We start from the raw sequence: 16,626 nt of genomic DNA, 5'->3' as shown, positions 1-16,626 counted from the left end.
CACCCTCTGGACAACAGAAAGTCAACAGCTCAGGTTGTCTCCCTCCTTGCTGTTTCCCATCCTAGTCATCGGCAACCAGCACAGTTGTCCCTGTAGCCCTTGTTGACCAGGGTTGATCTTTAGGTCAATTCTCAGGTCCCAACACCACTTGGAAATATTCAGGCTATTGGTTCTGTCAGAGTAGCTGACAGTCCGCAGCTCTGACCATCTCTGTACTCACTGTTTTCATTCAGATTTTTCCACTACTTGGTGCCTAATTCACTTCTGTGTAGTTCCTTTCAAAGCTCAGGGCTCCAGGATTATTTTCTGTATCTCTGTCAACTGTTTTTTTTTTTTTTTTTTTTTTCTTTGTTGAAGAGGGTCTGTGTCACTTGTCTGCCTTTTCCTCCATCTTACTGGAAGTCTCCAACAACATGATTTTTGAGACTAAGTTTTCCTGGCATGATGTCCTTGATGTTCATTAACAAAGGCAGTTTTTATTGGTTCACAAAACAAACAAACAAACAAAAAACCACACCAAACTCACTGCCTTTATGTGGGATCTGACTCATAGCGACCCATCCTTGGGTTTCCGAGGTGGTATCTCTACTGAAGTAGATTGCCCAATCTTCCTTCTGAGGAGTGGCTGGTGGGTATAAACTGCCAGCCTTCTGGTTAGCAGTCAAATGTCTTAGGCACTGTACCACCAGAACTCCCAATATAATTTAAAAATCCCCCAACTCTCTGAGCAGAGTAATATGGCTTTCAGATAAAGTCTGTTAAGAAAGGAAAGAGGGAAGAAATGATTGAGTCCTCTGTGAGACCATGTTGCTCCCAGATTCTGGGGCCACATCTTGTGTCTGTCCTCCCTCCTGTATACATACATGGTTTGGATTTATGGATCCGGTGCATACATTTTTCTTACCTGGGACATAAATCTTTTAGATTGCCAATCTAATGATATGACATACAAAAGACAAAACTTGTAACTCCTGTAACTTCATAATACCATTACCTAAAATTTGTCTTTATTGTTATAGTAAAATTACATGACTGTATCTGAATAAAACTTAAGTTTCAAAAATGTCCACACTTTTTTTTTTAAATGTTTTATCACTTAGCATCAAATTAAACACTTTATTTTACTTTTATTATAGTTTGAGTGAAAGTTTACAGAGCAATTCATTTTCCATTCAACAATTTATACACATTTTCTTTTATGACATTGCTTGCTACCCCCTCAATGTAACAGCACTCTTCCCACATTCTCCCTTGGTTCCCTGTTTCCATTTGTCCTTCTTTCCTGCCCCTTCCTACCTTAGGAGCTTTGTTTTTGGGCAAATACTGCCCTTGTGGTCTTGTGTGGTTGATTGTTCTGAAGAGTATAGTCCTCTCTGGTGTTACTGTTCACTTTGTAGGCCGATCTATTGTTTGGCTGAAAGTTGATACCCACGGGTGGGTGGGTTCACTTCCAGGCTTGAAGACCATGGTCTTGAGGGTTCTAGCAGTTGATTCCAACTCCTAGCAACCTTACAGGACAGAGTAGAACTGCCCCATAGGGTTTTCAGGGTTGTGATCTTTATGGAAGCAGACTGCCACATCTTTCTCTTGTGGAGCAGCTGGTGGGTTGAAACGGCCAACATTTTGGTTAGCAGCCAAGTGCTTAACCACTGAGCAACCAGGGTTCCTTCCGTTCTGGACATTTCATGTATATGAAATCATACAAAACTCGACCTTTTTTTTACTTAGCATTATGTTTTCGAGGTTCATCCATGTTTCATCATGCATCTGTACTTCATTCCTTTTTTTGGCTGAATAACATTGCACTATATGGATACTCCCCATATAATTTTAACTACTCTATATTTTTGAAATACAATTATGATATATTGGGATATAAGTTCTCAAATGTAAACACCACCCTTGAAGTTGTATCTGTAGTAAAACTAGTCAATGTTCTAGTTGTTGTTGTTGTTGTTTGCTGTCGAGTCGGCCCCGACTCATAGCAACCCCTCCTTGGGTTTCCGAGGCAGTATCACTACGGAAGTAGGATTGCCCAACCTTCCTTGAGGAGTGGCTGGTGGGTTTGAACCGCCAGCCTTCTGGTGAGCAGTCAAGTGTCTCAGGCACTATGCTACCAGAGCTCCTACACTGAAAACAAAAATTCTCCTTTGAAAATTTGAAGAAATAATACTTTGGGAGGATAATAAAAAGATGAGTTGATGAAAGTTTTTATAATTCAAATGATTCTACTTTATATGAACCAAGTTTAAAATTAAAACACAAAAGTAAAGAAGTACAGACCATTTCTTATAAAGTAAGCTACAAATGAATAAAAAGCTACAGCAAAACAATGTGACTCATCAAGCAAAACAGTTACAATATATGCACATTATGCTGGAGATTCTGTTTGTATAAATTGTGCCAACCATTTGAAGAGTGCTCTGGCAGATGTTGGATTGTGGACACCAAAGGAGTAGATGAAACCCAGTATAGTACACTCTCTTTCAAACCTCTGACTGGGCAACAAAGTTTCTCTCTCACAAAACCAGCTCACTAGGCAGGAGTAATCATGTGATGGGCCAGAAGCTCTGTAATTAGTGTCAATAGGCTCTTAGAAAAATGTATAGATGATACAGTTCAAGGCTGAGATCAACATTTGCCACAAGGTTGCAGTCTGCACACAAATTTGCTGAATAGTTTCTGTTTAAAGGACTCCCGAAATTTCACGCTCCAGGGTTGAAAGAGGGGCTCTGGTAGCATAGTGGCTAAAGCACTTGACTGCTAACCAGAAGGCTGGCGGTTCAAACCCACCAGCCACTCCTCGAAGGAAGGTTGGGCAATCCTACTTCCGTAGTGTTACTGCCTCGGAAACCCAAGGAGGGGTCGCTATGAGTCGGGGCCGACTCGACGGCGCATAACGACGACGACGACAACGACGAGGGTTGAAAGATCCTGTCGTGACATCTTTTATTCCTGGAAATGACGGTAACTACAGCCGTCATTGGGGGAGGTTAAAGATACTTTGATGAAAACCAAAGCAGATTACAGAGCAGGAAGAATAGTGCTTAATTTCATTTTAATTAAATCCACTACATAGATGTGTTCCACAAGGACAAGATTTAAGTTTGAGAACCTGTAAAGGCAGAATAGGAATTCATTACCACTGTTACCCAAAAGAAGAAAATGGGTGAAAGCACTAAAACAGCGTTTCTCTCCATAATAACAGATTACTCTTTACCAATGAAGGGAAGAAACTTGTGACAATCTGCTTCCCTAAGGATTTACAGCCTTGGAAACCTTATGGGGAAGTTTTACTCTTTCTTATAGAGTCACTATGAGCTGTAATCCAATCCAGGGAAACGGGTTTGGTTTTGGCTTAATATATGCTAAGTGATCTCTCAGACAAGATTCCATCTAAGGATATATAAAACATTTGATCGAAGTGGAATTGGCCTTATGACCTAAAAAAAAGTACACTACTCTTCTGTTTTAAGCAAATGAGAAAAATATACTCTGTGTGTGTGTGTGTGTGTGTGTGTGTTGGGGGAGGGTAAGCAAAAGAGAAAAAAAATTAAAAAGCAAAAAAAGATCTATTTGAAAATATTCACAAATACGTAACTAGATCATTTCGACCAACTAAAGTAATTCTTTTTAATCTAGGCGGTTTATAACTAATCAAAACTCAGGAAATAAAACTCTTGGAAACAAATCAACTTAGTTGCGAAAAACATGCGCGTCCAGTAACATCCGAAAAACACGTGGCGGGGGTGGGGAATCTGGTCTCAACACCAGACGAGACTCTAAGTCCCATCATCCCATTCGGCAGCTAAACCGGGTTGTCCAGGGCAAGTCGGCGCATTGGATACTGGGAATTGTGGTCTTTGCTTCTGCGCCTCCCTGCGGGTTTGCGACGTTTAGCGACTATCGCGCCTGCGCCAGCGCCGGCTGATAGGCTGGGGCTGTGGTGGCTCGTGCCTGGTGATGCTAGGCGGCTCCTTGGGCTTCAGGCTGTTGCGAGGTGTGGGTGGGAGTCGCGGACACTTCTGGGCGCGGGGTATCCGCGAAGGTGGCTCAGCCATGGCGGCAGGGGAGAGCATGGCTCAGCGGATGGTTTGGGTGGACTTGGAGGTGAGTGAAGTCGGCGAGAGATAAAGGGAGGTGAGTGAGGTTTCGCGCGTGGGACTCAGTAGCCCAGCCTTTCGGGGAGAGCGGCGGAGGTCTGGGCTTAGGTGTGGCAGGTGAGCGCCGCTTGGCTGTAGGGTCTCAGGGCAAGTCCGGGGGCTTGAGACTTGCAGGTGTTGGGGGACGTGCTGTATTGTGGGGTTTCTTTTCCAAAGAGAGGAGTCATCCATATGGTACACCCCCTTCCGCCCAGATGTAGGCATCCGTAACGCGCTGGTCCCTCTGGACTTAGTGTCACAGGGTTGGAGGTGGAAACAGTGGCTCTGCCGACCCTTCTTCCTCCAGCCTTAAAGGACTAGGTTATTAGAGCTAAACTGGACTCTAGCGATGACTCAGCCTTATCCTCGATTTCATAAATTAGGAAACTGAGGCCCAGAGAGAGGGTTGGAGTCATTCAAGGTCATGCTGTTAGTAAGTCTGATTTGGGACTAGAACCCAGTTCTGGTTCTGATTCTATTATATTTACCATTACTCATGACAAGTGCTCCCCCCTGCCTTTGACCCTCATTTTTCTTTTATATAAAATGGGAATAATAACAGAGCTTTCTGCATCAGATTGTAGTGAAGATGAAGTGTTGTAATTAATAAGAAAACTTTGTATACTTTGCTGGGGTGTAGTGATAATTAGTTATCTAACTCTTCCAAAATTGCATGCGGCCAGCACAGGGACCCTGTTTTTGCATCTGCGGGCAGTGGCAACTGGGTGCATTATCTATAGTAAAAACTCTACCCCACTGCTGTTGAGTAGGCCCTTGGTAAATTTTATTAAATAAATGAATACCGTATTTCCTGTCTGGTAGACTTACCCTCAAGGGGCAATTTGTCTCTTCTATGCCAGCTAGGGAATTAACTGAATATACTTGACAGAATTCCTGTTAAATAAACATGGGTAAAGTAGGCCAGAAGGATGGTTTTGTTTTTAATATTTATTTGTTTTAACTGCAGATGACAGGATTGGACATTGAGAAGGACCAGATTATTGAGATGGCCTGTCTGATAACTGATTCTGATCTCAACATTTTGGCTGAAGTAGGTGATGCTGTGGTACTGCTTAGAGTTGATCGGAATTCTAAAGATTATCTCCAACCCCCCCCCCACACACACACACACCACCAATCTCTTTATTTAAAAAAAAATATGAAAACTGAGGTCCATATAGATTAAGGTCCAAAGTAAGGTGCTAGGTCATGGTAGCTTTAATACTAGAACCAAAGTAATTCATGTCTCAGGCTAGTTAGCTCTATAATAAACCATGCCCAAAACTTATAGACACATGAAGAGTATCATTTACTGAGTCTTAGTGTGAGCCAGGCACAATTTTAAATGTTGTGCATGTTTTCACTCTTTGTCCTCACATCAAGTATAAGGTAGGTACTGTTAGGATGATTGATTTTGACATAGAAGTTGGGTGATTTGTGCAAGGTCATCTGGCTAGTCATTATGGGAACCAGCAGTTGAATCCAGGCTGTCTGCTTCTAACCTCTAGGCTGTATTGTCCCATTAGGTTTGGTAATTCTTGTAAAGTTTGCTTCTTTCTTTCATAATTGAGTATTTTTTTTAAAAAAATATTTTTAATTGTGATTTGGGTAAAAGTTTACAAGAGCAAATTCATTTTCCACACAGCAGTTCATACACATTTTGTTTCATGACATTGACTGCAACTCCCCACAGTATAATAGCTCTTTTCCCACTTCCTCCCTATAGCTACCTCTTCCCTGTGTCCTTCTTTCCCATGCACTCCTACCCCCTGAGCTGTCTCCCTGTGCAAACACTGCCCTTCTGTTCTCCCACAATTGATCGCTCCAAGGAGTGTATCTGCCTGATGTAAATATTCACCCCATGTGCCTGTCTGTTATTGGCTGGAAGCCACAGGAGGGAGTTCAGTTCCAGACCTGAAGGGTAACTAGGGGCTATAGTTTCAGGGGTCTCACCAGGCCTTACTTTCATAATTTTAATTTTAACTTGACTCCAGATACCTGATTCCTGCCTTTTCAACTAGGATGTATGATTCTTTTAGATAATCTATTAAAATTTTAGAATTTCTACTGATGCATGTCTGTAAAATGTGCTCTTGAGGACATATTGGGCATAATTAAGGTTTTTACATGCTTTTAACTGGGACATTAAGCAAAACAAATAAAACACACCTGTTGCATCTCAGCCACTCATGAAGCACTTAGTAAGTATGTGACACCATGTGATTGGTAAGGGATGAAATCCCTGACCTTGAATAACTCTGTTCCATATTGTCAGCAGTATTCAGAGTTATCAAGAAATTCTAGAGTAGGAACAAAGTAAGGATGCTTATGAAAAAGGGAGGCTTGATTAAGAAAATGAAAAAAAGTTCCCAGAGGGTAGGATTGATTTGTTACTGACGCTGGATAAAGTTCATGAGTGTACAGTTAAGACATCCATTTACTTTTTTGAGTAGGTAAAAGAGGAGGGAAGGCATTTATATATGAATTACCACTTATTCTTAAAATACCATCAATATCTTCTTTATACATCAGCACATTAGCTGAAGGAGAGTCATGAGGCTTTTGATTTCTCATCATAACAACTAGCTTTTTTGGAACAACTTTGGTTGTTTTTTCTGTCATTTGAATTTTCTGGAGACGAATAGTGAAGAGAAGTGCTTTGATTTTACCAGCTCTCCTTACCATTGGCCGAAGAAGAGTTTTTCCCTTAAGCTGTTGATATAATGTGAAATACTGACAGTTTAATGGACCAATTAGTTGATATGTACCCTGGAAGACATTTGGCTATGTATTCCCACAGCTGCAGATGAGTGTAACATTTGTATATAGACAGTCAGATGAGGATAAACAATATTTTTTTTTTAAAAAAATAAAGGCTGTTGGCACTTAAATGTCAGTTCTGTGGAGAGTATCTTTTATCCTTATGTAAGAGTCTGAGGAATATATTTTATGCTAGTAAAAGAACAAACATCTGACTGAAAATTTTTCTGTAGCTAGTTTAGTTTGCTAATTGAGATGTATAATGAAGCGTACAAACCTTAGTTTTATAATAGTTTGCTTTTTTCCATCATTGTTGATTAGAATTGGTTTTTTATATTTAGTGGTTTTTTTTGTTGTTGTTGTTGTTACTATTTTTGGTAAGTTATCAGAGCAAATCTTTGGCTTTTCCATGGAGATTATTTTTACTATCACCAACTTTATTCTTTGACTAAAACTCTTTTCTGTGGCAGGCACATTTTAGTCAAATTCTCATCATTCATTTCAAAGATTGCAAACCATTTTTACCACTTTAGTAATAATACTACATTGGATTAATAGAGTACTTTTCTTCCAGAGGGCTTAAAGAACTTTTGTGTCTATAATTTTTTTTTTTTTAATCCTGTTAACATCCCAGAGTGAAGGGGGGTGGCTTATTGTCATTCCCATTATACAGAAAAAGAAGCTAAGCCCCCCGTGACAGGTGAGGGCACTGTTACTGCTGGGACTAAATCCTAGAGACTCTTAGTTGAATGTTATGACTATTACATGGCGCTGAGAATTTGAAGGCCACTTTTTTTCTCCCTCTGGATGTCATTAAGTGTCTCTTAAATTTTTTTTTTTTTTGCTATGTTTCATGTAAAATTATTGTTAAAATTAAACAGTATAATTTTACCTATTTTTAAACTAATGACAAGAGACTTTTTCTGTATGTCAGATAGTATTTAAGTTTTGAATGCCACATACTTTTCTGTCACATGTTGTTCTTTCTTTTACAACCCTTTCAAAAACTAAAAACTAGTAAAAGGATAGTAATAGCTATCCTCATCTTGCTGGCCATAAATAAGACAGCTGCAGACTGGGGCCATAGTTCGCCAGTCCTTAATATAGATCTGTGTCCTCTCTGAATAGACATTTAGGTTTTCAGTCAGATGTGTGTGTGGTTTTTTTTTGCTATGCTCTCATATCGGAAGGAAGGTTGGGCAATCTACTTCTGTAGTGATACTGCCTCAGAAACCCAAGGGAGGGGTTGCTCTGAGCCAGGTCTGACTTGACGGCACGTAACAACAACAACAACAATGCTCTCATAAATAGTGCTGTAGTGAATGAGGGCCACTTTTAGAGTTAGCAAAATGCCCTCACCTTAATTTCTCTGGCAAGTATATTTAATCCTAAAAGCCACTTAAGGTTTATCTCAGACAGTAAGGTTATTCCTGTTGATTCTTCGTGACTAATGGACTTTCCTATCCACAGGGTCCTAACCTGATTATAAAGCAGCCAGATGAGTTGCTGGACAGCATGTCAGATTGGTGTAAGGAGCATCATGGGAAGGTAACATTACCAAATAACAGGATTGCTGCTTTGGGGATCTAACAAGCTTATTGTTCCCACATCTGAATCCTATACCATTGATGGATGGGATTTAAAAAAGGGTTAGAGGAAGATTGCTTGGCAAGCCTGGGAAACTGCTTGCTGCTTTACTTTCATCTTTGGGACCTCTCGAGATCATCTTCTCCTGAATGTCCTCTTTTTTTCTCTCCTACATTCAGTCTGTCGCGAACGCATTGTGGATACTCAAGTATTGCTCAAGTCAGTCTTTTGGATAAGGTTAGACATCACCCTTTCAGAGAAGGGGGAATGCTGCTCTCCTGTCAATAGTTGTTTCTTCCCAGAGCTTATATCCTTGGACTCTGAGCACCATCTTTTTTGACTGTGTGGGAATGCTATTAACAATCAGGAACAGTTGATTTGGCTTGGATTCTTTTAAGAACAAAGTGTTGCAAAGATGGCAGTTTCAGTTTGAACTTGAGCTCTAAAAATGGCCCATGTCAGGTTATATTTGCCCATTTTAGAAGTGAAGTTTCATTTCTGGATGCCTTTGAAAAACTGACTTCATGTGTTTCTGGTGGGGGGTTGGGGATTCTCTCTTTCAGTCTGGTCTTACCAAGGCAGTGAAGGAGAGTACAATTACATTGCAGCAGGCAGAGTATGAATTTCTGTCCTTTGTACGACAGCAGACTCCTCCGGGGCTCTGTCCACTTGCAGGTAAAATCCAGTCCTATGTATACCTTGTAGATAGTCGTCTGTTGTAGTGGTTCAAGAAACTGCAGTTCCTGAAAGACCAGCCAAGGTCATCTGTGTCTTCCACTTACCCTAATTTGGGTAATACGTCTTTTTGTGTTCAAGTTTTTGTGTTTAGTTTACAATGTGAATATTGGAAAAATGCTTTGAAACCTCACATGAGATACTGGAAACAGAGAGTAACTCAATAAAAATTTACCCCATATTTTTACTATGAAAAAATCTCACATGTACAGAAAAGCTGGATTCAGTAATTGTTAATTTTGTGCCATGTTTGTTTTATTTTTTGTTAAACATTTGAAAATAAATTGCAGACATCGTGACACTTGATTCCTAAATACTTCATCAAGCATCTCCTAAGAATAAGGACATTCCCTTACATAATGACAATATCATTATCACGTTTAAAATCATGAAAAATAATTCATGGATATCAAGTCTCCCAAGATGTCTTATGCTTGTTTTTGAACTGGGATTTAATCAAGGTTCATGCATTTCTTTTGGCTATTATGTCTCTTTAGTCTGTTAATCTAAAACTGTCCACCTCACTTTCTTTAACTGTGATACTGAGTTTTTAAAGAGACCAGACCATTTCTAATGGGATTTTGCAATGACTGCCATTGTCAAGAAGGAAGTTAATGTTCCTTGGAGATGTATGTGCATTTTTATATGTAAACTGATGTGGTAATACTACCCTTAAACATTTGTAACAAAATGTTTTGACATTAAGTAGTGGAGCATATATTGTATTAATTTTTCCCCCAGCTAATGTGGCTGATGTCTATAAACTTCTCATTTAACCATTAGTGTTTTTAATGTGAAAAACTGTATGGAACTGTGAATATGGATATGATTTGTTACAAATTGGAATATAAATAAAGATTTATCTACTTCTGTGATTCAGTTAAATTTTTAGTATCAACAGTGTGGATTTTCTGACACTGGGAGAAAATTTGTGCATTTGGTATGATAAGTAACAAATAGATGTGTGCATTATTTAAGCACATGGAAGATACAGACTTATCATTTTGTCCACAGAGAGGCCATTTACAAATTTATTATGAGCTAGACTGACGAAATACTTAGAAATCTGCATTTGGAACCTAATCAGATGACTAATCAAACTGATTTCGAAATTTTGAGATGCTTTTTGGAATTGTCTAAATAAAAAAAAAATCATCTCCATTTCAAATATGATTTTTATATCCTGTTGTGTGCCACTAGAAATACACAGATGCAGTATGCTTCGTGTCATTCTAGGAAATTCAGTTCATGCAGATAAGAAGTTTCTTGACAAATACATGCCTCAGTTCATGAAACATCTTCATTATAGAATAATTGATGTGAGCACTGTTAAAGAACTGTGCAGGTAAGGGCTATATTTAGGACCTATTAAATTACCTCATTTAGCATGTTTTAATTGGAATTTGTAAAAAAGAAAAAAAAAGTAATTGAGTAGAGCTATAGAGCTGAGGGTATAAAGTGGGGATCTTATCTTCCTCATCCTGTTCTCACTTGGACAGGACTTTTGTTTATCCTGGACTGGTAAGAATTGGGTGAAAGTGTTAATCCAGAAAATTTACTGAGTCCCCATTCTGTGCCAGGCATGGGCCCATGTGCTGGGGACATATAGATTAAAAAGCCTTCAAGTACCATGCAGTCTGGGTTGACAAATGTGTGAAGAACACACCCCATATATATGATCTCTTTAATGGCCATTTGCCTATAGTCTGTTGAGGGCACAAGAGGAAGAGTACCTAATTGCTGGCCAGTCAGGGAAAGCTTTATTATAGGAATTAGTTTTTAGGTTGAGACTTAAAAGATGAGAGGATGTTTTTCAGGCTTTTAAAGGAAGGGAGAACATTCCCACAAAAAGGAATGGACAGGTTTGAAGGTATGAGACAGCAGGAGGAGAACAACAAAATAAGTTCAAGGAATCACAAGCTGTTCATTATGGCTGACGTGCGAAGTATGAGGTTGGCAAAGGTGGAAGATGAGACCAAATTTTGAAGGGCTGGATGGCATGCTGAGGAGGTTAAACTTTATCTTATATGCGATGGGATGGATTCCTCTGAAAAATTTTAAGTGAGGAATGAGTGATATGATTAGATCATTCTGATCTCAGGAGAACAGATGAGAAGATAGCAGGAAAAGAGCTAGGGAGATAAGAAAGGAAATATGCATCATCTTGGAGAAAGAAGAATGAGCTAGGGAGATGGCAGTTGGACAGTGGAGGAGGGTGTGGAGATGAAACATCAAAGGGGGTGAATAGGCATGACATTGAATACTTGATTGGGGGGTGAGGAAGAGGAAGAAATGTAAAGCAGCAGTGGAGTTTCTAGTTTGGGCCACATGGATTGGTGGTGTTACTGTTCAAAGAGAAAGAGGTACATAGAGGAAGAATAGATTTGGTGAATGGGGGAGAGAAGTGTTTAGCATGGTGAATGTGGTTTTGCATATGGTGAATTGGAAGTGATTGATGAATTTTTAGGTGGAGTCATCCAGCAGGCAGTTGGATATCCCTGAGAGAAACTCAGGAGAGGGGTAGGCTGGGGTTGCAGATTTGACTCTTACACTTTGATGGTGGTTAGATGAGCTTTGCTCAAAGAGAATGTAGAATGAGGAGTGAAGAAGGGTGGAAGACTAGAGTCCTGGGTTAAGAGGCATACCAGAATGCCTTTTTCAATATTGATAAATTACTTGAGGGAGGTAATTATTCAGTGTATTTGAGACAGTTTCCTTTGAGAGTTCCATTTCTGCTGTATATAGACGCTGGTATCCTGAAGAATATGAATTTGCACCAAAGAAGGCTGCTTCTCACAGGTAAGTTTGGGTCCTGATAAGACTTGGCAACCTGATGCACACATCATCCCCAGATTTCTGAATGATTGTGCACTTCTTTCTCTTGGTGGAAAAGTAAAGGTTGAATACCATAAAGAACTTTCTTTTGCTAGGATTATCAGGAATTCAGATCAGGATTCCAGTATTCCATTTTGAGATGTTTGAGTTGTAGAGTCTTTAAGGAGCTCTGGTGGTATAGTGGTTAAGGCATTTGGCCGTTAACTAAAAAAAAAAGTTGGTGGTTTGAACCCACCAGCCGCTTCGTGGAAGAAAGATGATGTAAATCTTTCAAAATTTACAGCCTTGGAATCCCAGTGAGAGTCACTGAGTCTGAATCAACTTGATGGCAGTGAGTTTTTTTTTTTTTTTCTTTTTCTTTTGTATAGTCTTTGTTAGAGTTTTAAAACTTTAGATAACTTAGTTTGTAGGTATGATGAAACAAACATCTTTCTAGTAATGAACAGAATTAATTTTCTTCCCACAGAGACTATACCTTGTAGCCATTTAAAATAACAAGAGTTTAGTACAGGTGTATAATAATGTTACCCTAAGTTTGATACATTTAACTCTTTCAGATTTTTTCTTTTATGAGCTGCAACCTTAGTTACAAATACAAAAGGAATGTAAAGATCTTGTATAGCATGTATCCTGTGCTAAGGTGAAGGGAGATTCCTTCTAAAGGAAGCACTTGGTTCATCCTTTACTGAGTGCCTACTGTATGCCATGCTTGGCTCTAGGCATGCAGGGAAAGACCAAGTCCCTGCTCTAGAGTCTTGCATTTTAATGGGCAACCCCTCCCCAATGATCTTACATGGATGACATTACAATAATACAAGTGTATTATAATACAGGTAGTATAATACCTTATCTGAAATAACTAGGCTTTTGATATATTTTAGAATTCAGAATTTTTCATATTTTACAAAGTCTGTAATAGTGCACTGAGATTGTTTTGGTAACATTTTGTAATACTCCAGTAAGGGCTGCAGAAGAACCCTATGACAAAGCACACTGATAGCTACAGTAAAACATATGGATAGTCATGCCAAGTGGAATAACTAATGACTAAAAATAGCCTCACATCAAGACCTGTCGGGTTTTGCCATATAATGGATGACAAAAGTCCTTTGGGTTCTCAGATCACTTTTGGATTTCAGCATTGTGTAAAGAGGTTATGTACCATTATTTAGCCACAGAGGCTGTATTTGTGACAGCTTCAGTGCTCCACCATATATCTAGGACCTGGAAAGAAAACAAGATTGTTGCATTACCCACAGAAATAACTGTCATAAAACTCTTGCACTAAAATTTGTGCAGTTTATTTTCTAGAAGAGGTCCTTGGCCCATTTTCTGAGCTTGTTGATTTACTTGCACACTGCTCTAATAATCTTGGTTACCTGATTTCTCAGACTACAAGAGATAAGAAACAGCATGTTAGAGGAGAAGAAAGGCTGTAGATGGAGGCAGGCTGCCACTGATCATAGCACCAGTCACCATGTGAGAGGAGCTAGATCCTCTTTTATTATCAGGGACTGTCTGATGATTGATGCTTATGATGATGACTGAGACAGGAATGTTCAAGTACGTCAGTATGTTTTGTGCAAGGATGTCATTAACTACTGTTTAGTATTTCCCAAACTATGTTCCACAAGCTGTTAATAAGTATTCCACATATGAGGTCAATTAAGTTTTAGAAATACTGTGTGTCTAGTATAACCTCCTTTTGGGAATTCACAGTACACGTTTCAGTTAACTTACACCTCTAGGTTACTCACACAGAAGCCACCTGAAATAATATTTTTCTCTGTCTATGCCGTTACCATTTATAACATAACAGCTTCTTTGTAAGTACCAGGCCATGTCCATTCCTTGGTACATTTCTGCATTTGCTTTTAGACCATTTTCTTTTGTTTAAAAAATAAATAAATAAAGCTAGTTGTATTAAATGCTTTGCAGAGAACTTCAAGAAAGAAATGTGTAGGTTTTCCTAAACTTCCTTGACCTAGAATTATCCCCCCTCCCCTCCACATGGAACACATCACCATCTTATGGAATAATTTGGGAAATTTTGGACTGCTATGATTTAGAAAGTGTTTATTTATTTATTTATTAATAAATCCAAAGTTTTCTAAAAAACAGAACACTTAAAAAAATTTGCTTTACTGCAGTGTCCCATTTCTTGATGATGTCCAATCGTGACATTTATAGTAGTGCCCATTGCTCCAAAGTTATTTATAAGCAGCTGTATTTTATCAAGTGATTTTCATCTCCTCTGTTTTTGAGCATTCCATTCAATGTAGTGTGTTTGCTTTTAGGGCACTTGATGACATTAGTGAAAGCATCAAAGAACTTCAGTTTTACCGAAATAATATCTTCAAGAAGAAAACAGATGAAAAGAAGAGGAAAATTATAGAAAATGGAGAAAATGAGAAGACTGTGAGTTGATGCCAGTTCTCTTGCTGCCACCACAGAGTCCTCTGGAAGTGACTCCTGGTGGTTTTTTTCTCTTCACCAATTAATTGCCTGGCAGAGCGAGCACGTTTCAGTTAACTTACACCTCTAGGTTACTCACACAGATGCCACCTGAAATACTATTTTTTCTGTCTGTGCTGTTACCATTTATGACATAACAGCTTCTTTGTAAGTACCAGGCCATGTCCATTCCTTGGTACATTTCTGCATTTGCTTTTAGACCATTTTCTTTTGTTTAAAAAATAAATAAATAAAGCTAGTTGTATTGAAATGCATTTTTTTTTTGTTATGATCAGTTCTTTAGTAGTATAATCACTTGAGAGAAACTTTTTTTTTTTTTTTTTTTTTTAATTGTGATTTGGGTGAAGATTTACAGAGCAAATTCACTTTTTTTTTTTTAAGTGTGATGGCTAATGTTTGAACTCTCCTGATGCAATTAGGAATGGATAAAGTTTCTTATGTTAAACAGGAAGTGAACTTACTCTCTTTCTGTTTACAAGAAAGAATAACTGAGGATAGATGCAAAGTAGTTTTGAACTTGTTATTGAACTAAGAGCTCTAGAATAGGCTACTTTTCACTGCATTCAACAGATTCAAGTGAGGCATCTGATAGGGATTCTGTAAGTAATAACTAAGGTGTATTGAATAGTTATTATGTGCAAGACTGTCACTGTGCTAGGTTTTCAGAGCATAATTAGCTAGCTACCCTAGGTCTTACGGTCAGTAGACCTGAGAAAGATTTCAATTTGAGTATCTAACTCCTAAGTTTAGAATCCTTTGGTTGAGGGCTCACCACAGTTGAAAATGAGCCCTCAACTAGAGAGCATATTGAAATCACCTGTCTTTAGAACACATCTCACTCTTCTTTGTGCCCTTCATTCTGAAAAAATGCCCCATCTCTTAGTTATTTAGTGCTGCTAGAGCAGAAATACCACAAGTGGAGGGGCTTTAACAAACAGAATTTTATTCTCTTACAGTGTAGGAGGCTAGAAGTCCTAATTCAGGGTGCCAGCTCTAGGGGAAGGCTCTCATTGTCAGCTCATAATTTAGGAGGAAGGTCCCTGTCTCCTTTCAACATCTGTGGGCCTGGCATTCCTTGGAGATCTCCATGTGTCTGGTATCAATTTCCCCCTGGGTCTAGGAGGTTCTCAATGCAGGTACCCCAGGTCCATACTCCACTCCTGGCTCTTCTTTCTTGATGGTATTGAGGTCCCACTTTATTGCTTGCTTCTCTCTCCTTTTATCTCTTGTAAGATAAAAGGTGTTGCAGGCTAAAACCCAGGGAGACTCCTCTGACGTCTGTTCAGTGCTGTGACCTGAGTAAGGTTGTTGTATGCCATCCTAATTCCCTTAAAACTGATTAGCCAATCACATCAGATCACATCATAGGGGATGATTACATCATTTCATAACTGCCAAATCACTGAGAATCATAGCCCAGCCAACTTAGCACATATTTTGGAGGGACACAATTCAATCCATGACACCCCCTTAAGAAATCAGAATTGGGAAAGGCCTACAATGTGACCTGCCTCTTATTATAATAATAGACCACTGGACTAGAACTCTGGATATCTAAACTTGTGTTCCTACTTCTTTAGAGTCATTACATGGACATAGGAGTGTGATCCTAATATGATACATTCAGGCACAAAAATTAGGAGACAGTAGATTGGAATAATCTTGTAATACCTACATAAAATAAGTCTCATAAAACCTGCAAAAGCCACAACCTGTGTAATGGAGAAACCTGTCAGAGAAGGAAAATGCAAATATTTTCCACTGAAATGAACAATAGAAAAGTAAGACTGCACCTTGTCAAAGTTGGAAAGTTTGTAAGACCTGGAAAAACAAAGCAGTCCTGTTGAGTTCAGGCTCTCACAGGTTTCATCATATAAGCTTTCCCAAATGAGTAAATTAAGGCTCAAATTCACAAATCTAGTAAAGTGTCAATTGATGCGAAATATGTCAGATAACTTTGCTGACCAGGGTTTATTCTACTTTCTAGAGTGAGACAGGAATAGCTCATGTACTAACTTCAGTGATTTGGAAGGCAGGAATGTGTAGCAGTTAGGAATAGCGTTCTTGAGTCAAAAGTCTGGGTTCAAATCCA

At 39.0% G+C, this 16,626-nt stretch overlaps 1 protein-coding gene across 1 annotated transcript; it reads left to right on the top strand.

Moving 5' to 3' along the window:
* The first annotated feature begins 3,963 nt into the window (after positions 1-3,963).
* Positions 3,964-14,486, top strand: REXO2 (RNA exonuclease 2). Its single transcript, XM_007936519.2, has 7 exons — positions 3,964-4,110; positions 5,110-5,193; positions 8,373-8,450; positions 9,053-9,164; positions 10,461-10,569; positions 11,970-12,023; positions 14,357-14,486. Exons 1-7 carry the CDS (start codon positions 3,964-3,966, stop codon positions 14,484-14,486), a joined length of 714 nt encoding a protein of 237 aa, XP_007934710.1.
* Positions 14,487-16,626: the final 2,140 nt, after the last annotated feature.

This window comes from Orycteropus afer, unplaced genomic scaffold (genome assembly GCF_000298275.1).
Source record: "Orycteropus afer afer isolate SDZICR_OR568_19922 unplaced genomic scaffold, OryAfe1.0 scaffold00036, whole genome shotgun sequence".
NCBI classification, from domain to species: Eukaryota; Metazoa; Chordata; class Mammalia; order Tubulidentata; family Orycteropodidae; genus Orycteropus; species Orycteropus afer.
This window is presented reverse-complemented; position numbering and strand designations above follow the sequence as displayed.